At 44.9% G+C, this 26135-nt stretch overlaps 1 protein-coding gene across 1 annotated transcript in view; it reads right to left on the bottom strand.

Annotated features, from left to right (window-relative positions):
- SLC23A1 (solute carrier family 23 member 1) overlaps positions 1–26135 on the bottom strand; it is a 684016-nt gene that overhangs the window by 370173 nt on the left and 287708 nt on the right. The window contains exon 6 of the mRNA XM_089660642.1: positions 18400–18520. Coding sequence (XP_089516768.1) covers positions 18400–18520 — 121 coding nt within the window. The remainder of the gene's footprint in view (positions 1–18399; positions 18521–26135) is intronic.

The following is a 26135-nucleotide window of genomic DNA, read 5'->3' as shown; positions in this document are numbered from 1 at the left end:
CAACGTATTATTTGGACTTTGAGTTTATATATAGAGATGAGCGAATCGAACTCGGCGAAGTGGAATTCGTTTCGAATATTAGAAAAATTTCGATTCGCGACGAATCCGAAAATTAGCAGACTTCGGATGCGCGAATCGAAATTTTTCCTAAAATGGCGGCAACATGTGCGGCGACGGAGCGGGGATGTCTGGGAAGGCGCGCAGACAAGGCGCGCTGACCCATAATGCATTCATTCATGACATGTGATCGCATTAGCCAATCAGCAGCCAGCCAGCCAGCACTGTGTAATGGTCGAGCTATAAATGGCGGCCATTTTAGAATTCTCCATTTGCCTCCAGTCATTCAAGAGAGGCAGACCTGGCTGTATTGAGGGAGAGAGTTAGGGCCAGAGAAACGTTACTTAGGGCCAGAGAAACGTTACTTAGGGCCAGAGAAACGTTACTTAGGGCCACAGAAACGTTACTTAGGGCCACAGAAACGTTACTTAGGGCCACAGAATCGTTACTTAGGGACACAGAAACTTTACTTAGGGCCACAGAAATGTTACTTAGGGCCACAGAATCGTTACTTAGGGCCACAGAATTGTTACTTAGGGCCACAGAATCGTTACTTAGGGCCACAGAAACGTTACTTAGGGCCACAGAAACGTTACTTAGGGCCACAGAATCGTTACTTAGGGACACAGAATTGTTACTCAGGGACAGACACAGAATTGTTACTCAGGGACAGACACAGAATTGTTACTCAGGGACAGACACTGAATTGTTACTCAGGGACAGACACAGAATTGTTACTCAGGGACAGACACAGAATTGTTACTCAGGGACAGACACAGAATTGTTACTCAGGGACAGACACAGAATTGTTACTGAGGGACACAGAATTGTTACTGAGGGACACAGAATTGTTACTCAGGGACACAGAATTGTTACTCAGGGACACAGAATTGTTACTCAGGGACAGACACAGAATTGTTACTCAGGGACACAGAATTGTTACTGAGGGACACAGAATTGTTACTCAGGGACAGACACAGAATTGTTACTCAGGGACAGACACAGAATTGTTACTGAGGGACACAGAATTGTTACTGAGGGACACAGAATTGTTACTCAGGGACACAGAATTGTTACTCAGGGACACAGAATTGTTACTCAGGGACAGACACAGAATTGTTACTCAGGGACAGACACAGAATTGTTACTCAGGGACAGACACAGAATTGTTACTCAGGGACAGACACAGAATTGTTACTCAGGGACAGACACAGAATTGTTACTGAGGGACACAGAATTGTTACTCAGGGACACAGAATTGTTACTGAGGGACACAGAATTGTTACTCAGGGACACAGAATTGTTACTCAGGGACAGACACAGAATTGTTACTGAGGGACACAGAATTGTTACTGAGGGACACAGAATTGTTACTCAGGGACACAGAATTGTTACTCAGGGAAACAGAATTGTTACTCAGGGACACAGAATTGTTACTCAGGGACAGACACAGAATTGTTACTGAGGGACACAGAATTGTTACTCAGGGACACAAAATTGTTACTGAGGGACACAGAATTGTTACTCAGGGACACAGAATTGTTACTCAGGGACAGACACAGAATTGTTACTCAGGGACACAGAATTGTTACTGAGGGACACAGAATTGTTACTCAGGGACAGACACAGAATTGTTACTCAGGGACAGACACAGAATTGTTACTGAGGGACACAGAATTGTTACTGAGGGACACAGAATTGTTACTGAGGGACACAGAATTGTTACTCAGGGACAGACACAGAATTGTTACTCAGGGACAGACACAGAATTGTTACTCAGGGACAGACACAGAATTGTTACTGAGGGACACAGAATTGTTACTCAGGGACAGACACAGAATTGTTACTCAGGGACAGACACAGAATTGTTACTCAGGGACACAGAATTGTTACTCAGGGACAGACACAGAATTGTTACTCAGGGACACAGAATTGTTACTGAGGGACACAGAATTGTTACTCAGGGACACAGAATTGTTACTCAGGGACACAGAATTGTTACTCAGGGACAGACACAGAATTGTTACTCAGGGACAGACACAGAATTGTTACTGAGGGACACAGAATTGTTACTGAGGGACACAGAATTGTTACTGAGGGACACAGAATTGTTACTCAGGGACAGACACAGAATTGTTACTCAGGGACAGACACAGAATTGTTACTCAGGGACACAGAATTGTTACTCAGGGACAGACACAGAATTGTTACTCAGGGGCACAGAATTGTTACTGAGGGACACAGAATTGTTACTGAGGGACACAGAATTGTTACTCTGGGAAACAGAATTGTTACTCAGGGACAGACACAGAATTGTTACTCAGGGACAGACACAGAATTGTTACTGAGGGACACAGAATTGTTACTGAGGGACACAGAATTGTTACTCAGGGACACAGAATTGTTACTCAGGGACACAGAATTGTTACTCAGGGACAGACACAGAATTGTTACTGAGGGACACAGAATTGTTACTGAGGGACACAGAATTGTTACTCAGGGACAGACACACAATTGTTACTGAGGGACACAGAATTGTTACTGAGGGACACAGAATTGTTACTGAGGGACACAGAATTGTTACTCAGGGACACAGAATTGTTACTCAGGGACAGACACAGAATTGTTACTGAGGGACACAGAATTGTTACTCAGGGACAGACACAGAATTGTTACTGAGGGACACAGAATTGTTACTCAGGGACACAGAATTGTTACTGAGGGACACAGAATTGTTACTCAGGGACACAGAATTGTTACTCAGGGACAGACACAGAATTGTTACTGAGGGACACAGAATTGTTACTGAGGGACACAGAATTGTTACTCAGGGACACAGAATTGTTACTCAGGGAAACAGAATTGTTACTCAGGGACACAGAATTGTTACTCAGGGACAGACACAGAATTGTTACTGAGGGACACAGAATTGTTACTCAGGGACACAAAATTGTTACTGAGGGACACAGAATTGTTACTCAGGGACACAGAATTGTTACTCAGGGACAGACACAGAATTGTTACTCAGGGACACAGAATTGTTACTGAGGGACACAGAATTGTTACTCAGGGACAGACACAGAATTGTTACTCAGGGACAGACACAGAATTGTTACTGAGGGACACAGAATTGTTACTGAGGGACACAGAATTGTTACTCAGGGACAGACACAGAATTGTTACTCAGGGACAGACACAGAATTGTTACTCAGGGACAGACACAGAATTGTTACTGAGGGACACAGAATTGTTACTCAGGGACAGACACAGAATTGTTACTCAGGGACAGACACAGAATTGTTACTCAGGGACACAGAATTGTTACTCAGGGACAGACACAGAATTGTTACTCAGGGACACAGAATTGTTACTGAGGGACACAGAATTGTTACTCAGGGACACAGAATTGTTACTCAGGGACACAGAATTGTTACTCAGGGACAGACACAGAATTGTTACTGAGGGACACAGAATTGTTACTGAGGGACACAGAATTGTTACTGAGGGACACAGAATTGTTACTCAGGGACACAGAATTGTTACTCAGGGACAGACACAGAATTGTTACTGAGGGACACAGAATTGTTACTGAGGGACACAGAATTGTTACTCAGGGACAGACACAGAATTGTTACTGAGGGACACAGAATTGTTACTGAGGGACACAGAATTGTTACTGAGGGACAGACACAGAATTGTTACTGAGGGACACAGAATTGTTACTGAGGGACACAGAATTGTTACTGAGGGACACAGAATTGTTACTCAGGGACAGACACAGAATTGTTACTCAGGGACAGACACAGAAGTGTTACTGAGGGACACAGAATTGTTACTGAGGGACACAGAATTGTTACTCAGGGACACAGAATTGTTACTCAGGGACAGACACAGAATTGTTACTGAGGGACACAGAATTGTTACTGAGGGACACAGAATTGTTACTCAGGGACAGACACAGAATTGTTACTGAGGGACACAGAATTGTTACTGAGGGACACAGAATTGTTACTGAGGGACACAGAATTGTTACTGAGGGACAGACACAGAATTGTTACTGAGGGACACAGAATTGTTACTGAGGGACACAGAATTGTTACTGAGGGACACAGAATTGTTACTCAGGGACAGACACAGAATTGTTACTCAGGGACAGACACAGAATTGTTACTGAGGGACACAGAATTGTTACTGAGGGACACAGAATTGTTACTCAGGGACACAGAATTGTTACTCAGGGACAGACACAGAATTGTTACTGAGGGACACAGAATTGTTACTGAGGGACACAGAATTGTTACTCAGGGACAGACACAGAATTGTTACTGAGGGACACAGAATTGTTACTCAGGGACACAGAATTGTTACTGAGGGACACAGAATTGTTACTCAGGGACACAGAATTGTTACTCAGGGACAGACACAGAATTGTTACTGAGGGACACAGAATTGTTACTGAGGGACACAGAATTGTTACTCGGGGACACAGAATTGTTACTCGGGGACACATAATTGTTACTCAGGGACACAGAATTGTTACTCAGGGACAGACACAGAATTGTTACTCAGGGACACAGAATTGTTACTCAGGGACACAAAATTGTTACTGAGGGACACAGAATTGTTACTCAGGGACACAGAATTGTTACTCAGGGACAGACAGAATTGTTACTCAGGGACACAGAATTGTTACTGAGGGACACAGAATTGTTACTCAGGGACAGACACAGAATTGTTACTCAGGGACAGACACAGAATTGTTACTGAGGGACACAGAATTGTTACTGAGGGACACAGAATTGTTACCGAGGGACACAGAATTGTTACTGAGGGACACAGAATTGTTACTCAGGGACAGACACAGAATTGTTACTGAGGGACACAGAATTGTTACTCAGGGACACAGAATTGTTACTCAGGGACACAGAATTGTTACTGAGGGACACAGAATTGTTACTCAGGGACAGATACAGAATTGTTACTCAGGGACAGACACAGAATTGTTACTGAGGGACACAGAAATGTTACTGAGGGACACAGAAGTGTTACTGAGGGACACAGAATTGTCACTCAGGGACACAGAATTGTCACTCAGGGACACAGAATTGTTACTCAGGGACAGACACAGAATTGTTACTCAGGGACACAGAATTGTTACTCAGGGACACATAATCGTTGAATTAAAGAGTATGTCAGACAACATGCAGAGGAGTGGCAGAGGAGGCAATGTTTTAGGAGCGAGCAGACGTGGCAGCAGAGGAAGGGGTCGAGGCAGCACTAGTCGCAGCCAGAGGCCATTGCTCCCGGTGTCATCCAGCGGTCGTGTCTCCACCAACAACCCTGCCGTCATCGATTGGTTGGCTTGGTCGTCTTCCTCTTCCCAGGTCACCTCTGACACCTACAGCCAACGGTCGGTGGGTACGTCAGACACAACCGTTAGTTGGCATGGCCCGGGAGCAAGCCCACTGAAATCACGTGTCCTCTACCTGCCCCTGTCCTTTGGTGTTCCCTCACCAAGCGAAGTATCGCATGCTGTGGGCTCAGCCCCACTGTACAGTGAGGAAGAGCTAACAGAGGGCGGTCAGGAACGGGGGGAGACATCCGCCTCTTCAGCAGCCAGGCGAAGAAGTAGTGGCGAGGAGAGTGGCTCGGTAGCCGGTCTAGAGACAGGTCTGTCTCCTGACCCACACGCAGCCGAGGTGGCTAGTAGTGAGGCGGAGACCCTAATTGATGATGATGAGGCTGATCGCACTTGGCAGCCTCGTCGTCATCAGGCTATTGCTTCCGCATCATCAGGAGAAGAGGGTGGCAGCTTGGCAGCGAGCAAAACAGTCGGTGGGTTGCCCAGGAGGCAGCAGGGTCGCAGCAGTGTCAGTGGAGGCAAACGGCCACGGAGTAGAGCACCAGCTCCACTGCAACCTACCACCACGGCCAGTAGTGGTGCCGGTGTGCACGGAGGAAGTAGCAGTCAGCCAGTGAGGAGTATCGGGGGCAAAGTTTCCTACTCGGCGGTGTGGCAATTTTTCGTCAAGCCGCCCGAGGAAGTAAACGTAGCCGTATGTCGACTATGTGGCCAGAAAGTCAAGCGTGGCCAGGGGGCCCATGTTGGGACTACAGCGTTGCGTCAGCATATGCAGCGTCGCCATTTGGTGGCCTGGGAAAACCGTGATAAAGATACGGCGGTTCTGCCTGCCCCAGCCCCCGCTCCATCACCCGCTCCGTTACTTGCTCCGTCACCCGACGTCAATCGCCCTCTATCAGCCAGTCAAGGCTCCAACACCTCTGCTGAGGGGAGTTGTCGCTCGTTGGCATCTTCCGCTCGTTCAGATGCTCCTTCTCCTGCTACTCCTCTTCACGGATTCCGTCAGCAGTCTTTCTTGGAATCCGTTTCCAAGAGACAACAGTTTGCAAGCACGCACCCGACGGTGCAAAAGCTGAACGTCCTCCTGTCCAAGTTGCTGGTGCTGCAGTCCCTCCCTTTCCAAGTGGTGGACTCAGCACCTTTCCGAGAAATGATGGCTTGTGCCGCGCCGCGGTGGAGAGTGCCAAGCCGTCATTTCTTCGCCAAAAAGGCAGTGCCAGCCCTGCGTTCACATGATGGTGGGCCAGTCTTTGAGCATGTCGGTCTCTGCCAAAGTGCACGGCAGCGCCGACGTGTGGAGCTGTAACTACGGTCAGGGACAGTACATGTCATTTACGGCCCACTGGGTGAACGTGGTGCCGGCACAGCCGCACCAGCAACTTGGACAGGTCACGCCGCTTTTGCCCATTACCCGACCGGCATATCACATGTGCAGGGCGCAACGGTGTCACGCTGTGCTGCACCTGGTATGCCTTGGCAAACGTAGTCACACAGGGGAGGAACTTCTGAGTGTAATGAACAGAGAAATCGACAGATGGCTGTCTCCGCGCAAACTGAAAATCGGAACCATGTTGACCGACAACGGAAAGAACATGGTGTCTGCTCTGCGTCAAGGAAGGTTGTGCCATGCGCCATGCATGGCTCACGTGTTCAATCTGGTTGTCAAGCGGTTCCTAAAATCCACCATCCCACTGCAAGACATCCTTAAAATGTCACGTAAACTTTGCTTGCATTTCAGCCATTCCTACACCGCAAAGCACACCCTCCTTGAGCTGCAGCGGCAGAACGGAATTCCACAGCATCGCCTGATCTGCGACGTTGCAACAAGGTGGAATTCAACCCTACACATGTTAGACCGCCTTTACGAACAGCGAAAGGCCATCACCGATTTCCTGATGTTACAAGCGGATAAAGGTACTCCCCTGTGTAACTTAGATGTCAGCCATTGGCAGCTCATGCGTGACACCTGCCGCTTGCTCAGGCCCTTTGAGGAGGCCACGCTATTCGTGAGTCGGCAGGACTATGGGATGAACGACGTCATTCCTCTGTTGCACGTCCTGGAACAAATGCTGTTAACAATGGCTGGTCAGGGTGCGGTAGACGTGGCGCACAGATCTCAACGCCACATGACCCCTGTGGGGGCAGGACAGGAAGAAGAGGAGGAGGTAGAGGAGGACATTGGTGCTCAGGAATTATTGAGTGAAATGGGTGGTTTTTCCACTCAGCGGACAGGAGTGGAGGAGCAGGAGCATCTGGTAGAGGAGGAGGAGGAGACAGAGGACCCAGACGCACCGTGGCAGTATGCTGTGGAGATGGAGGCAGGGAGTCCCTCGCATTCCTTGGCACAAATGGCCCATAGCATGCTCGGTTGCTTGCGTAGCGACAGCCGAATAATAACCATCAGACAGAGGGATGACTTTTGGCTGTCCACCTTGTTGGACCCTCGCTACCGTTCAAAAATGGTGGCCTTTTTCACACCTGCTGAGAGGGAGGCCAAAATAACGTACTATAAAAACCACCTATGTAGTCAGTTGGTCTCTGCCTTTCTGCGCCAACGTCCATCCTCAGACACTGTGGGCCCTGTGCGCTCGCGTTCCGCTGCCATGGCAGCAGGGGAGGGGTGGGGTGGTAGGAGCAGTGGCAGCTCCACCAGCAGCGGCTGCCTCAGTCTGCAGTTGATGATGAGTAGCTTTCTTCACCAGCGCAGTGAGGAAACTACTAACCAGCCGCAGCAGCAGCAGCATCAGGTGGACCTGGAGCAGGAGCTCAAACAACAGGCTTGGGCCTACTTGGACAGCACCCTGCCAACCGAGGTAGACAATCCCCTTGACTACTGGGCAACGAAACTTGACCTTTGGCCCCAACTAGCTGAATTTGCCCTTGAAAGGCTGTCATGCCCGGCCAGTAGCGTGGCATCGGAGCGCGTGTTTAGTGCGGCAGGAGGTATTGTAACTCCGCGGAGGACACGACTGTCCACTCAAAGTGTGGAGAGACTCACGTTTGTGAAAATGAATCAGGCGTGGATTAGTCTGGATTTCAAACCACCAGTTCCTGACACAACTGACTAAATCCGCCATGAATCATGCCCCAAACATGTTATTATTTTTAACATAGGCCTCTGTATGGCCTTCAATTTAAGCTGCTTACGCTTCGCCACTCTGCCATGGGCCCCTGTACCGCCTCCTCTTGCTGCTGCCAGGTCCAGAGTGTGTCATGGGTCCCTGTACGGCCTCCCATTGCTGCTGTCTCCATCGCCACACTCTGCCATGTGCCACTTTCAGGTCTCCTCACACTGCTGGTGGGTTCCATTTTGTCATAGGGTGCTGGCAGATTACGGGCCTCCCATTGCTGCTGCCAGGCCCGTAATCTGCCATGGGCCCCCGTACCGACTCCTCATGCTGCTGCCAGGCCCGTAATCTGTCATGGGCCCCTGTACCGCCTCCTCATGCTGCTGCCAGGTCCAGAGTGTGTCATGGGGCCCTGTACGGCCTCCCATTGCTGCTGTCTCCATCGCCACACTCTGCCATGTGCCACTTTCAGGTCTCCTCACACTGCTGGTGGGTTCCATTTTGTCATAGGGTGCTGGCAGATTACGGGCCTCCCATTGCTGCTGCCAGGCCCGTAATCTGCCATGGGCCCCCGTACCGACTCCTCATGCTGCTGCCAGGCCCGTAATCTGTCATGGGCCCCTGTACCGCCTCCTCATGCTGCTGCCAGGTCCAGAGTGTGTCATGGGTCCCTGTACGGCCTCCCATTGCTGCTGTCTCCATCGCCACACTCTGCCATGTGCCACTTTCAGGTCTCCTCACACTGCTGGTGGGTTCCATTTTGTCATAGAGTGCTGGCAGATTACGGGCCTCCCATTGCTGCTGCCAGGCCTGTAATCTGCCATGGGCCCCCGTACCGACTCCTCATGCTGCTGCCAGGCCCGTAATCTGTCATGGGCCCCTGTACCGCCTCCTCATGCTGCTGCCAGGTCCAGAGTGTGTCATGGGGCCCTGTACGGCCTCCCATTGCTGCTGTCTCCATCGCCACACTCTGCCATGTGCCACTTTCAGGTCTCCTCACACTGCTGGTGGGTTCCATTTTGTCATAGGGTGCTGGCAGATTACGGGCCTCCCATTGCTGCTGCCAGGCCCGTAATCTGCCATGGGCCCCCGTGCCGACTCCTCATGCTGCTGCCAGGCCCGTAATCTGTCATGGGCCCCTGTACCGCCTCCTCATGCTGCTGCCAGGTCCAGAGTGTGTCATGGGTCCCTGTACGGCCTCCCATTGCTGCTGTCTCCATCGCCACACTCTGCCATGTGCCACTTTCAGGTCTCTTCACACTGCTGGTGGGTTCCATTTTGTCATAGGGTGCTGGCAGATTACGGGCCTCCCATTGCTGCTGCCAGGCCCGTAATCTGCCATGGGCCCCCGTACCGACTCCTCATGCTGCTGCCAGGCCCGTAATCTGTCATGGGCCCCTGTACCACCTCCTCATGCTGCTGCCAGGTCCAGAGTGTGTCATGGGTCCCTGTACGGCCTCCCATTGCTGTTGTCTCCATCGCCACACTCTGCCATGTGCCACTTTCAGGTCTCCTCACACTGCTGTTCCATTTTGTCATAGGGTGCTGTATGGCCTCCCATTGCTGCTGCCTCCACCGCCACACTGCGGCTCCACACTCTGGTTTTGGCCCCGTGACTGCCCAAATGAGTGAAGTGTGCGGTGATTCTTAGATCGACGGCACTCATCTGCATGTCATACTGACTGACAGTATTATTTCTCTTCCCCAGCAGACTCCAAGGGCATTTAAATTAAAGGTACAGTGTTCTGCACTAATATAAAGGCTCTCTGAAGCCTAGAAACACCCTTTTTACACGTTAAATTCGCAGCGAATATATTCGACTCGAATCAAATTTATTACGCGAATTCGCCGAATCAGCCGAATCGAATTTTTGAATAATTCGCTCATCTCTAATAGTGACACGTAATGTAAAAAGGGTATGGGATTTAATTCATAAACAAATGAGGTGTGAATATAATTCACTGTTAATTCTGCTGGTGGGATCAGAGTTTTCCCACTAGGGAAAAATAATATTTCGGAAAAATGGATAAAAGATAGAAATGCACATTTGAAAGATATTATAGAAAAAGAGGAATTATGTTCGTTTTAAGAATTAAAGGATAAAAAGGAGTTATCTTTTACACTTGATGAATGGCGTTAATATTAATTGGGACATTTTGTTGCAGTGCTCCCGCAGCCATTAAGGATGGAGAAAGATATGTACCCATTTGAGCAAATGTTGAGTTCAGGATCAATTTGAAAACATGTTACTTCTGTTATTTATAAGATCCTTACGGTGAAATTTGGATTGGAGCCTCCACCGTTTTTTGGAAAAGTGGGAAAAGAAGCTAGGAACAAAAATAAATGACCAACAAAAAAGAAAATGTTTAAGTTAGCACACGGGCAATAGATATGAATACTCAGTTCGATTTTCAGTTCGATGGTATATTACAAGTGTGACACATAAACAAAGTCTGGAAATTTCACCTTTGTGTTGGAGGGTATGCCCTGCTATAAACAATGGTACATATATGGTGGGAGTGTTCTAAAATCCAGGGGTTTTACTGAATAATAATTCAACATATATTAAATTATTGTTATGCAATCTGTTGAGATAAAGTGGTTTTGTATTGATAAAAAATCTAATAAAGATATAAAAAAATAAAAACACACATAGAAGCTGGCAGAACATTAAACATATAACTACAGATGTTGATATATGCCCATTGCTCGTTAAACCGTCTTGTATATTGATTGTCATTTTACTTGAAATGTGTGAGGGGATCAAGGGAATCTTCCGTGTGGGGGATGAGGGAAGTGGGGAGTGGTCTCGAAGCGTTTTCTGGCTCAGATCATTGACTGAACCAATTCAGACCCTGACAAGTGTGGATGACATGCTCTAGTGCTTTATCACTGGCACTCTATGACTACTTACCATGACAGATATGTTGTAGTGTTGAGGTGAAGATTGTCGACAAACAGCAGCTTGGTCAGTTAGGACATATCTTAAGACTTAGCTGCATCTGCGATCACCATTCTACAAATGAACGTTGATGATACTATAATTGTCCTCGATAAAGCTTGAGGCTTTTTTGATCTGCCTTGGATATTTGGGATGTGCATCACTGAGACAGACACCATTTATACTGTGGTTTTACTTTAGCTGGCCTCATCTTGATGCTACATTTAGATATACCCCATTAATCTCCTGAGGAAGTGACTTATTTGGTTTGCAGGGTATGTGGAGGGTATCCTCTGCTTTCCTTGTCCTTCGTGTGGAGGGTCTCTTGGGTATATTCTTACATTTTCACTTTTTAAACTAAAGCAGTTCATGAACAGATAATTACATTTATGAACTTTATATAACTAGTTTTGATTTATTGGTACTTAAAAACAATTATTTGATAATAGAATATTGGGGTGTCACAGTTAGGGTTCAGTCTCAGAGACCAGTAGGTTTGGCAGTAGAGAGGATCCCACCAACCCGCTGGATAAGTTCAGCAGCATGTCACCCTGGCAGATGACACGGGCACACCTTAGGTGCGGAGTCTAAGCTAACAGATGTTAACAAGAGCTCCTGATGGTGAAGATGGGTTTTGCTGAATGTTAGTACCAGGTTCCAGAACTCAGGATTGCCCCACCTGGAGGTGAGCAAGCTGGGGTCCAGTAGCAGATATAGCAGGTAGGAATCAAGCAAAAGCATAACCAGTAAAAAAGCTAAATGTCGGTTGTCGCAAACGTGCACCCCAGAGACTGACGCAGTCTGCCATTTTGTTAAGAGTAGCCATGTTATTCCCTCATTCCCCTTCCCCCTCCCTTCCTGAGAGGCACAGTGACAGATGTGTGTGTGTGTACTGTTTATAGGTCACTGGCCGGCCAAGGCATTTCTAGCTAGGTGCCAAGCTGTCTGTGAAAGCTGTATCCTTTCTCACCTAGGAAGAGATAGGACCAGCTTTCCCAAGAGAGCTGGAGTCTCACTGGCCAAAGTACCTGTGTAATTTAACACCTCATGAAGGGATAGCAGGAGCCTTCCCAGGAGTTGAAAGGGACTCTGAGCTAATAAACCTAGCTCAGCCTAGGTGACAGAATTAGATGAACACTTCTCAAATCAGTTTTTCCCCTATGTCTCATATCTTGGAATATGTGAGACTTACATAAAAACCAGACACCTCGTCAGATGGCCAATGAGCAGAACAGTTTGATGGGTCACTCGTTTATCTTGGACCATCAGGGAAGCCAAAACATAGAACTCGTGAACCGTGCAATATATAATTTCATAATTCATATCTAAATAATCCTCAGACTTGTCTGCATAATAATATACCCACGGGTGGACTGTCGCTTGTGCAGATGGAAAGTTATGGACCAGAATATGAATTATGAAAGATGTGGGCTCTAGTTTAGGGTTCCACCTGACGATCCCTCCCTAAACAGGGGATTGGTCTTTTACTTCAGAACCACCCGCTGCTGGGAAACTTTAAAAGCAGGCTGTCAAGCCTAAGAGGAGTTAGTTGAAGACATCTCCCAATTTTAACATCAATATACCACCTGGGGAGACCTGTGCCTTCCGCTCTGAAACGTGAAACGTGATCTGCTTACATCCAAGGCTTAATGGCAAGTAACTTAACCCTTTAACTCCTCCCTGTTATCTCTTTGCTGTGCTGTGTTGTTTTCTGTATATGTATATATATATATATACATTATATATATATAATCTTAGTTACATCTTCTCTGTAAATATTTTTATTGCACCTGTTTGACCCTTTTAGTAATATATCTCTCTTTCTGAAAGTGTTGAACTGTTTCTACAGCTCCTAATTGCAATTTACGAATCCCTGCCTTTAAAGAGATGCTACTGTTTGTGTTAACCCTCTGTATAACAGGCCTGTATTATGACTGGGTTATGCAGTCGATTATATCAACCATTATAGTGTTATAGTGGAACACCGAGTTTCCGCTTTCACTGATCAAAAAGGAGGTGGTGGCAGTGTGAAGGGGTTAATTGTGTAATTAACCTGACCCAGTAACAATCGATTAAGGCTGCTGGCACATCAATCGGTATCCATTAGCTGGAAAATTGTTGTGCAGGGTGCAGCTGGGTGTGGCATTGTTACGCACGTCACATTGCGGTTGTAGATCGGTTAGCTCTTCGGTCACGAGTTTTGGTGAGAAGGTCTGGGGTCTGACGCCGCGATTGTGACATCGGTAACAAGTGGTCACAGGTTGAGATTAATCAGAAGTGTAGTCAAGAAACAAGCTGAAGATCAATAGCAAGTGGTAGCAAAGATATGGAAGACAGCAGGAGTGACAGAGCGAGATATTGGCTGGAGAGAGTACAATCTGACAAACAGTAAGTGTAAAGGCATGGCTAAAATAAACAGTTTGTGGGAGGAGCAAAAGGTTCAAGGGAAACACGGTTCAAGGCCAGATCATTTAAGGAATTGCCCAGGGAGTTGTCCAGCATCCCAGGTGGCTTAGCAAGAAGAGACATTGCCAGACACAACAGTAGGTTCAGACCCAGGTCTTGACACTGAGATCGTTACTGTTATAAAGCACTCTTTGTAGCCTTCCGTAAGATTCCTGGAAACAGGTGATTTCATCATGGCTCATCACAGGATACACTAGTTTTTATAACTGCTACACAAACTGAGTAGGAGTAGGAGTTTCCTGTAGAGTGTGTGAAAGTTCAAAATATTCTTACAGGACAAAGTCTCATAAATCTGAATTTATTGCTAACATATGCCAGTACTATCTGGTGTACGCTTTCTCAAAATTATCAAGGAGAGTCTGGATACATTGTGTATAATACTAGTATTATGCTCGTTTGTTAATGATAGTAGATGCTAAAAAGAACTCTTTACAAAAGTATTCATTTATTTAAATGGAGGTTGCAAGGCTAAATTATGTAGAATTTCTTTGTGAAGCTCTCTGTAATACTGGGAACATACATTTGTAATCACTAGTTATAACTTGTGTGTGTGTGTTGACTTATCTCTCAAATTTTGGATAGCATTACAGGTCAGTGAAAGGATGCCTACTTTTTTCCATATTCTTCCTGACAACGTTCATTTTGGAGGTGCCCACCGATTATAGATGGTAGTTCATCCATTATGCCTGCCAAAGTATCATTCTTAGGAAAGATTGTTGTACTAACAAGCAAGTTCAATCAAATTAACTTGCATGTCTATGCTAGCAAAAAAAAGGGGGGGGGGGTCTGCAGATGATGGCCATCTCCAGGAAAACTATAGCCAGCAGTTGTGAAATACAATCCTGGCAGACCAATTATTTCCCCTAGCAGAAGGTATCAGGAGAAGTCTACAGACAGGTGAATATTCCCCATTTGAATGTAAATGGAGGAGTCAGGCAAACGGTCTTATATGTCTGTGGATACCTACTTATATGGCTGGGGCTACATGGGCTATTTTAATCGCTTTCTACTTAAAAATGTAACCTCTTGTTGGTAATGATCTCTTCAGCAGCACATGGTTTTCAATGTATTGAAAATAGTGTGGCTGTCAACAAATTATGTCATGGTTGAAGTAGCAAAAGGTCAGAATCATCTATGTTAAGCCCTAGCCTAAATGAAAATGATGCTTCAACTACTAAAGACATTCTCCAATGAAAGACCTCTGAAAGCAATTACAGAGCTTGCATGTGTTTGTTCTTGTCCACATGTTGGACAAACCAACATTCTCATTCATATTTTGGCTCCAGAGACATTCTCATTCATTCTTGTTCACATATTGGACCAACCAGCATTCTATTTTATGTATAAGTTCAAGATTTTCCTTCACCTGCTGGCCTAGCCAGTATTCTTGTTGACACGTTAGCCCAGCCAACATTTTCTTTCATGCATTAGCCCAGCCAACATTCTCACTCACGTGTTTGCCAACTAACATACTATGATGATCATGAAAAAGGTTAAACAGAACTCTATATTAAAAAATACAAGGATGCCAAAGACTAAAAAGCTATGATGCAGACATCTTAACACAGAACTGCAAACATATTTGTTCTTAAGAAAAATCTTCTGTTGTGTTCACGCTCTGGGGTTACTCAGGTCAACTGTGTTTATGTGTACAGATTAAATGTTACAAAGTATCTTTTTGCAACATTTGTCCTTGGTTGACTTGCTAGGTTTGTGGATCTGAGAAGGAAAAGTAATGCTGCTGGACAGGTTTTCCCACTCTTTTTCAGAGATTTATTGCCTACAGGTTATACCAGGCCTTGAAATTTCCACTCGCCTGCTCGCATTGGCAAGTGGAAATTATGGTGGGGGCAAGTGTGTCCCCAGGGCCGTCTTACTGAGCAGGCTCGGAACTCAGGGCTGGATCTATCACTCGCACTGGGAGCCGTCAGACTTCTCAATAGTTGAGCAAAGTGAAAGCAAAGGAAGGAGTGTGTGCTGTGCTCTCTGCCTCCCCCTAGAGTGCAGTACCAGGCTGTGAGTGAATAAAACAAAGTACTACGTTTTATAGGAGTGTGTGTGTGTGTATTTGCATGTGTGTGTGTGTACGTGTGTGTGTGCGTATTTGTGTGTGTATGTATTTGTATGTGTGTGTACATGTGTCTGTGTGTGCAGGGGCGGACTGACCATTTGGAAACTCGGGCACTGCCCGAGGGCCCAGGATCAGTAGGGGGCCCCATGAGATGATCCTGGTACCGTTTTTATAGGCTTTTTTGAGTTTGGGCAAGGACACAAGGGCCCCATGATCTCCTATTGCCCGGGGGCCCCATGAGTTGTCAGTCCGCCCTTGTGTGTGTGTTTGTATGCATGTACATGTATTTGTACATGTGTTTGCGTGTATGTACATGTATATGTGTGTGTGTACATGTGTCTGTGTGTGCGTGTAGATGTGTGTGTTTGTGTGTATGTACGTACATGTGGCTGTGTGTACATGTGTCTGTGTATGTATGTAAATGTGTCTGTGTATGTATGTACATGTGTCTGTGTGTATGTACGTGTCTGTGCATGTGTATTTCTGTGTATGTACATGTGTCTGTGTGTATGTACATGTATGTGTGTTTGTACATGTGTCTGTGTGTGTATACATGTGTCTGTATGTGTGTGTGTACATGTGTCTCTGTGCATGTGTGTACATGTTTCTGTGTGTATGTACATGTCTGTGTGTGTGCACCGGTGTCTCTGTTTGTGTGTGTGTAATGTACCAGGGGCGGACTGATCATTGAGCACTCGGGCACCTTTCATTGACATTTTCATAGGCTTTTTTGGGTTTGGGCGAGGACACAGTGGCCCCATGATCCCTTATTGCTCGGGTGCCCCATGAGTTGTCAGTCCGCTCCTGGTATGTACATGTGTCTGTATGTAAACCTACATGTATGGGTGGTTTGGTCAGGTTCAGGATTATGTGGTTATTATGGGTGGTAGAGTATGGGGCACTTGAGGTACTGCTGGGTTGGATAGTAGGTAGGATATGCTTGGTACAGTTATGATTTTGTGAGTGAAAGATTATGGGGGGTTATGGTTGTATGCGGTGCATGGTCTAAGTATGATGGAGTGTTTAGGGGGACATTGGAGGACCTGATGTAATGTGGGGGGACTCTGGGGACCCTGATGTAATGTGGGTAACATTTAACAGTGTCATTTCATGAAATAATTTACGAGGGAGTGTTTAGGGGCGGGATTAGGGGTGTAGCAGGGTAGGGGTTGGGTGGGGCAACTGGTGGCGAGTAACTGTCACGTACCTGATTGGATACTGAAATGACGAGGTCGGCCTCACTTGTGTCACTAGCCCTGACCCCATTGGAAGTGGAACAGAGGGTGTCTAGGGACCAGGGGGACAGGAGCTCTTGCAGTTGGAGACTTTGCCTGAATCAAAGGTTTATCAGTCTTCCACAGTGGTGATATGCAGAGCTGGTATGGTAGATCGCCAGGTGTGCACTAGAGCAAGGCAGGAAGCAGGGAAGGGAGACAGGAGCAGTATCAAAGGAATAGCCGGGGTCATCAACGGGTGGACAGCGAGGTACCAAATCATAAGCAAGCCAAAGTCAGGAGCAGAGCCGAAGTCAGGAACCAGTACCAAGCAGGAGAGTAATCAGAGTCAGGTCAGGAACCAGCTGGGTCAGCAACAAGGAAATCACACAGGAATGAGCAGGAAATGGGGATCAGTTGAAGACCAGTCAGCACTCAGCACAGGCAGAGGCACCTTTTAAATAGTCCGTCTGGCGCCAATCTTCGCCATGCGTGTGCACGTGCGTGATCATGCATTTCTCTGCGCATGCGCACGTCTATTCACCAGCCGTCTCATGGGAATTCCCGTACAGTAACTCTTAAGGCCTGGCTAGTAGCGCAGGACTTGAAATTTTAAGCCCTGGGTTATACCATATAAATAGAGGCTTATTTGTGCCCTGAGAGAGAGAGAGTTCCCACCGTCAAGATGTATCCTTTACTCTGTCGGTCTGTGCCCCCTCTGGGGAACCCAATCAGGATTCCCAATGGGGTCTGGAGCCTGTGGAGTTTTATGGACTTGTGCTGCCTTATCCTGCACCCCTTTTTTGGATTATTACTACCTCTTGTGGATTTACAGCCTAAATGGACCCTTGCCTCAAAAAAGGATTGCTTTATGGACTTTACAATATTTCCAAAGTATGACTACCTCATGGGGCATTAGATAACTCTCTACAGGAAAGTGTGTGTAAGATGTCTGAAAACTGTTTGTTTGTTACCTTTAACTACTTCAGTAAAAGATCGTTGTTGTTCAAAGAAAAAACATGCTTCTGGGGGTTGGGTGTGCTACACATTTAAAAAACTATATAATACATAAATCAGTAATTGAAAAAAAATTTATTACAATTGGCCAAAAACCATTAATTTATTTAAAGTAGTTGTAGGTGCATATCTGTTATCTATGAATAAATCATAGATGTTACTAAACAGCCAAGATTAATTACTAAAAGAAAAGTTTCACTTACCGGAAACATTTTGAAGATTTGCATTCTATAAAATGTCATTCCTTTTCCAGGTTTGTAACAAGGCAAAACAAGAGTAACATTTCTTAGGTATTGTGCGAATAATATTATCAGCATCAAAACCCTGTGAAAAAAATGTATTCTTTATTGGTTTATCAAAGAAAATATATAGGGATTTTTAAGTAAGGGTGGTTGCACATAGACCAAAATATTCCAACAAATTACTTTTTGCAATCAGAAATGTATCAAGCCATGTAGACGTTAACTATACAGAATGTGTTCAAACACCAACAAATGCCAAGTATACAGTAGTACATTGTGCGTAATCAAAAATGAGAAATTGTGAAACTTGTTTTTGTTACAGAGTGCTATTTTCTATAGAGACAAAGAAAGTCTTTATTGTGTGTGAGCATCATTCATGTGATGGCAAGGGCTAGGAAATATTGAGGTGCATTGCAGTAGTTTAATGATATAAAAGATAATAGTCATATGTTGGACCACCAGTAACTATCAGTCACTATCCTGTCCATGACCAGCCCATGTTCAGTCTAGGCCTATAACTACTAAAACTAGAGCATGCATAATCTGGTGCAGTTCTGCATAGAAACCAGCTTCCAGGTTTTTTTTGTATAAGCTTAATTGAACATGCTGTAGTTAGAATCTGATTGGCTACCATGCTCAACTTTTATGGGGATTTATGGTAGTATGGTGATTTTTTAAAATTAATTTTGACACTAAAACCCAGTTATAGCCAAAACATTTTCTGTTACTTTTCAACAGGGGAAGGGTAAACCCTGTCAGAATTTTATTTCTCTTCCAAACCTAAATATCAGTCAAAACCTGTACCTTTCCTCACTCCAATGAAGAAAACAAAACAAAAAAACCCCCAAAATCATTATGTCACTGCAGGCTGCAGTATCCCTGTTAGAACAGATAAATGAGGAGAAATCTCTTTACCTGTCAAACAGACAGGAAATAATTTGGGATAATAACTTCCAAACCCTATCCAAATCTATAAAAACCTCTGGCTGGATTTGGGCTTTAAAAGTACACTCAAAAATATCCTATTTTATAAAACAACAAAAAATATATAGTAAGTAGATGCTGTCCACTGTAATATACTGTGATTATTGCCATATTTTTATGCCAAATCTCTATACAAATTATGACTACCCTTGAAATAAAAGATAAATCTAAATCTGGTAAAATGAATTAACCATTTGCCCACAGCTATCAGAATTTAAATGTGTTATAAGGAAAACATGTCAGGATAATGTGACATTGAGCCCATAGTATCATTTGAGATGGCGTGTACTTGCCTCTCAGGTAGGAGGGTTGGTGTAAGAGTAAGGTAGCCAGTAGGTAGGTGTAGCCTGCAGTATTTCCTCCAACCTGAAGGTGGAACTGTGCCATGTCTTCAGCCTGGCAGGAGCCTATTGAGGAAAATTTGTCTCCTGCTATGGACTCATCTTAGGGTGATCATGGAGTCATCTTGAAGAGGGCAGCAATAAAATTGGATATTGCAGTTCCACAATATTTGGCCAGCTATCTTGATTAAGGAGGAGGGAAAGAATAGGTTTTCTCTCTGTTTTTGTGTCTTCTTTGAAGCAGCCTCCCATTTGCGGCCACATATTTGCGTCGCAGTGTTACTCAGTAATAACACCACCCATGCAACGGAAGCTCTCATTAGGCATCCCGTAATCTGTAAGTGTGTACAATAACACTGCTGGAAAATTGCCTTCCTTGTAAGAATGACTTTATCTACCTGAATAAATTCTACAAATAACTGCCTAGTTTGTGTATATTCAATTTCTACAACATATAAACAGTATTAAAATAACTCCATTTGGTGCCTCCTCTCAATCTTCAGGTACATTGTGTGGGATTGGGGTGATTAAGCTCAAGTGGTAGGTGCGTTTTCAATTAGTTGCTCCAGTCCAAACTGTATTTTAAGACATAAAGAAATTAATATTTAAAGGAAAGCAAAGTCCAAAGTTACCCACGCCAGGATTTTTTTCCACACAATTATGCAGAAACAAAATACGGAGCGACCTGACTCACTTGTTGGCAGCACTGCTGCTTCTCTCACCAGTCCCTTTGATGGTGTTGTCCAGCTCTCCTGAAACACTTGGCTCTTTAGCCTTTAGTCACAGCACCCTTTTGCACGGTCCACCTCTGGTCTATGGATTGGGGTTCTCCTGACACCCCTGATAGGGGCCGACCTGACTCTTGGAATTGAGACCTGCTGTCTCCTTTTTAGGGCACCTCTGGCCCCTTGGTGAGACCCTCTGTCTCTTGGCTTCTGGCTGGGGCACCTGTGACCCCTCAGTGAGACCCTCTGTCTCTTGGCTTCTGGGTGGGGTACGTCTGAGCCCTCGGTGAGACCCTCTGTCTCTTGGCTTCTGGCTGGGGCACCTCTAAACCCTCGGTGAGACCCTCTGTCTCTTGACTGCTGGCTGCCCCCTGACCCAGGTGAGACCTTCGGTCTCCCACACTGGAAGTGGTCTCCAAACGGCCACAGCCCTGAGCTTTCCTCAGACCTCTCTATATAACGACCCCTGCACACCTGCGCACTCAGACAGGTTGCAGGAATCTGGCAAAACCCAGACACAGGATTGAGAGTTCGATCTAGAATCACAGAATCCTGCAGAATCCCAAGAAAGCCAAAAACACTGCTTACTCTGCTCAGAAACAGCAATCTGGATCTCCGCATTTAAAATCTGCATTTAAATGCAAATCCTGTGTCAGATTTTCCTATATTCTCAAGTGGCAGAGCCTCCCTCTGTCACAATTGATTAGGTCTCAACTACACTCAATGTAGTCAGCAGGCTATATAAAACCAGTCCTCCACACAGAGCATGCCCTGAGTTATTGCTATGGTACCCTTGGAAGCGGCTTTGGCACGAATACCAAAGTAAAATGGCACAAACAGCCCTTTGGCAGATTGGGCAGAGAAACTGGATATTTCGGCCCACCTGTTTCAAGGGTCAGTGATGCACCTTCTTGACTTTGTGATTTACTCCCTGGAAGAGGATGTTAGGAGAGCTCTACTCATGTTGAAACGGACCATGCTGGCAAAAGTGGCATGGTAAAGTCACAACTGTAGAGGAGTTACACTGCAAATTCTTTTTACAGAACCAACATGAGAATGAGACTATACCCCAAATTGCAGTGACAATTCAGTAGCTGTAGAAATGGTTTGTTAACCATTTAACGCCCGGCCAATAGCCGTATGACGTCCTGAAAAATGTACTACCTTTTCGGGAGGCCGCCATATGGCGTCCTCCCGCACATGCGCAGTTCGCACGCTTGCAGAGCCGCGCAGCGGCGCGATCTGTCACCGGCCCTGTACCTCGGACATGGCCGATGACAGATCTGAGTACCGGCCCCCGTTGCCGGTACCATGTGACCTGCTGTGACCAATCACAGCAGGTCACATGACAGTTGTATACAGTGGATGGCTTTATTCATGCCATCTATTGTATACTAGTGTCTAGCTGTGAATGGTCACAGCTAATCACATGCACATGTCATGTGATTAGCTGTGGCCAAATCACAGCTAAGCACAAAAAAAAAAAAAAAAACCCTGAATGAATCTGTAATTCAGGTAAATGCTTGCTTATAGCAAAGTAATTCTTTGCTATAAGCAAATTGTGTAAAAAAAAAAAAAAAATACTGATCACTTCCCCAAAGTAGTACAATGTTACTATGGTAACATTGTACTACTTTGGAAATAGTGAAATATGAAAAAAAAAATCTTAAAAAAAAGAAAAAAAAGTAATAAAAGTAAAATTGAAAAAAAAAATATATATATTTTTTTATTTTACATTTTTTATTACTTTTTTTTTCTTTTTTTTAAGATTTTTTTTTCATACTGTCACCAGTCAGTGTTCCTGATCACCGCCATGCCAGTTATATGATGACGCTGTACTGCACTGGTGACAGTATGTAAAAAAAAATAGTGAAAATAATTTTTTTTATTTTTTCACTTTCCGAAAAATTATGACAAAAATAAATACGTCAAAAAACTTGCCATGCCTCTTATGAAGTACGTCGGACTGTCTACTTTACAAAAAGGGGTCATTTGGGGGATATCTGTACTATTCTGACATTCTTGGACCTCAAGAAATTAGATTGGCTGTCAGTACTTCAGGATTGATCAATATTCAGATCTATACCATAGTTTGTGAACTCTATAACCTTCCTACAAACTAAAAAATACATCCTAATTTGGGTTACTTTCACCAAAGACATGTAGCAGAATACATCTTGGCCTAAATTTATGAAGAACAATTATTTATTTGCAAACTTTTATAACAGAAACAAAGAAAAACGTGTTTTGTTTTTCAAAAGTTTTGGTCTTTTTTTGTTAATTTAGCAAAAAATAAAAACCCCAGCGTGATTAAATACCACCAAAAGAAAGCTCTAGTTGTGTGAAGAAAATGATAAAATTTTAGTTTGGGTACAATGTTGTATGACCGCGCAATTGTCATTCAAAGTGTGAGAGCGCTGAAACCTGAAAAATAGCCTGGGCAGGAAGGTGTAAAATTGCCCGGTATTGAATTGGTAAACACAAGCTAGGCCAAGCAGGGACATATCACAATGAATTAAGGTTAAGGAGAGAACAGGCCTCATTTGCACATGCTGTTAAACTAGAATTTCCCGGGTCAACCTTCACAAATCTCTCCATCTATGATGTCTGCAGTTTTGAATGACATTCAGGCAAATTGTTTAGGTGACACTGGGACCGAGGTGACCACCATGGACTATTACTTTTATCAGCAACAGTAGGGCAAGTGGGGACGCTAGACCCATTTTGACTCACCTTGAAAGCAGCCAACAATCTTTCCATTTCTGAAGAGGAGGTCACCTGGATGTCCATCCTACTGTTTGATAAGGTAATAGATCAGACTGGGTTGGTGGTGACCCGTGGCTTTGGACAAGGTTGAGACCCCACAGTATGTCCAGCAGCACAAGTCAAAAGATTGGAAGGAGCAAATCTAGCTCCAAAGTTTGGTCATCGTAAACGAATCTGTCAGATACTGCATTACATCAGTGGACATTTTTGTGCTGACTGTACTGAGGCATATGTCTGTTCACTGTAGTGGGCTATCCGCCTGGGTGCAGCAAGCTTATCAGGATGCTGGAATTGTGCTCTTCATAAGGGAGAGACTGAGCAAACCACTCCACTCATGATTTCGGCTGACCTGTTTGAGTTGCTGGCTATAGATCTTTCGATTGTGGTGGAGACAACCATGCCTTTTTCCTTGCAGATCACTTTTTTCAAATTTGTCATTGTGGTGCCTACATGATATCAGACAACCACCACCATGGCCAAGCTCTTTTAGACACTTGTGGCTGCCCAAAACAGATCCTATCTGACAAAGGCTCTAATTTTGAATCTCAAATTTCAAGTTGCGCCATTAGAGTGGCATTCATGAATCTCATACCACTCTGCAAGTAAATGGAGTGTATAAAGGCTTTATTAGGACTGTTTTTGGCATGATTCGTACCCTGGAGCAGAGGCATCAAAGCGTGTTGGCAAAGTGGTTTGGGCCCACAATCAAACAGTTCACAAGGTCACAGCGTAAACTCCCTTCTTTTTAATGTTTAGACGATGTATCCATTATCTATGGATCTGGTATTGGATGCACTAGGGCCTGTGTCTAAACCAGCTTTCCTCAATCAGGGTGCTGCAGCACGCTGGGGTGCCATGATGTTTTGGTAAACAAAGACATTCAGATGAGATGGAGCTCTAGTTCCTCAGCTGAACTGTAACATCAGCACTGTGGGAGCTCAGTCTTCCCGAGTGCTGCTCTCTCCGCCTCTCCCTACAGTGCAGTACTCTGCTGTGCGAGTGCAGGTAAAGTACTGCAATTTTTAAAAAGACTGTGTGAGAGTGTAAGTATGTGTGTATGTGAATGTGCATGTGTGCACATATGTGTGTTTATATGCACGTGTATGTACTGTATGTAGGTGTGTGTGCTTATGTGTGCATGGATGTATGCATAGGTATGGATGTATGCATACATGTACCTGTACAATCAGAACTGCTTTGTTAGGGCTTGTTCATAATAGCAGCAAGGATTGTCACTCCTCTGAAAAGAAATCCATGTTCAGATTGCTTTTCAGAGGCCTTTGACAGGCGGTGAAGAGGTGATTGCACTCTGTTGCAGTGCAACCCCAGTTACCTGGGGGTATACTTGCAACTGCAGCCACAGCATGTGTACATCTCCAGCTGCTGCCTTTGCAGCCAAAAGGCTGCAGTTCAGGTTGGTAAAAACAGCTCAACCACGTGGTTTTACTTCCTCTCAACCGCACATTTGAATGAGCCTTTGGTTCACATCTATGCCACTGTGTACTGCATGTAGGTCGGCTCATTCCTTTCAATGGGCTGCCCTGCCCACAGAAACACAGGGAAAGAAGCCCCCAACCTTTTTTTAAGTCACTCTGCACCAAAAATGTACTGCATTTCCCATTGTATGGGGGTACCTAGGAATTAAGAATTAATGGAACCTTTACCTGTCTGCTAAAGAGCAGCCTGTTTGCATGTCAAGAGTGATTCTGTGCATGTTCTGCAACATGCAGTAGTCCCCTTAGACTGGAGTGCTTCAAGACTGAAAATATTTTTAAAGGGCACCTTGACTGGAAAAAGGTTGAGAAACACTAAATCTTCTAAATCTAAGCAACAGTCTAAACAATCACCTAATGAGTGGGTGAGTGCTGGCTTTGCTTATCAAAGGCTAAGCAGGTGCTGTTGAAGTGCCATCAAACCCTGGCAGATGAGCCTACAAATGAGTCTACCACCCTTTCGACCCAGAAATAGGGTGCTTGTTCCACATCCCAAGTAAGAACAGGGCTGTAAATTTGAGCCCTGATGGGAACCTCGTCTATATTACTTTGAAAAGCAACCCTTTCTAAATCATCCTGTATATGATGTTTAAGAAGATCAAAAAGGGCTTTGGAAACACTTGAATCGCACTCTGCTATGACCTTGTGTCTTTGGAGGGGACACCTTCCATAGCCCTCCACAACCCTTGGTGATTCCCAGTTAAAAGACTTGTCCCCAAATCCTGGAGGCTTCACTGGTGGGGTATTTTCCATCAGTAAAGGCTCAATCATCCAGTCCAGAGACTCAGAGTGGACAAGGTTTCTTTATGTCTGGAATGCCAAATCATCAGGTCAAGAATGTCCTGTCTATGAGCCATAATCATCAGGATGAGCAGACTTCCCCTGTTCCCAGAGCTAAGGATGTACCAACTTCAGATAGTGAGGTAGATAGTGGAGACTGTTGCTTCTCAGCAAGGACTACCATAGGACTTATGTCCTTATGTGTTCCTGCTAGTGTGTAACTAAATCCTTGTGAATTATGTATCACTCTGTCCTATTGGTATTATCTCAAATGCACAGTGCCAGGGACTGCATCCGTTAACCCTTTGAGGACCATAAGATTACAGAACGCCAAAAGAATCAATTTTCTGTTTTTAAAGTTCGTACACTTCAGTTGCTGTAACTAAACCATTTCATGAAATAATTGGCAAAAAGCTAGATCCATTTGTTGATAAGAACTAATATTCTGACTCAAACCAAAAAAAAAAAAAAAAAAGTATTTTAAGTTCTTAATCAGATGATACAGGAAATTAAAAACATGGGACAAATACATCCCTTGGTCCTCAAAGGGTCAAAAGGGCTAGAGTGTAGGCTGCAATATTTATTCCAACCTGAAGATGGCATTGTAC

The sequence above is a fragment of the Staurois parvus genome, unplaced genomic scaffold (genome assembly GCF_062004578.1).
Source record: "Staurois parvus isolate SC_StPar_1 unplaced genomic scaffold, SC_StPar_1.0 ptg001256l, whole genome shotgun sequence".
NCBI classification, from domain to species: domain Eukaryota; kingdom Metazoa; phylum Chordata; class Amphibia; order Anura; family Ranidae; genus Staurois; species Staurois parvus.
The sequence above is the reverse complement of the archived record's forward strand: the minus strand, read 5'-3'. Positions and strand labels throughout refer to the sequence as shown.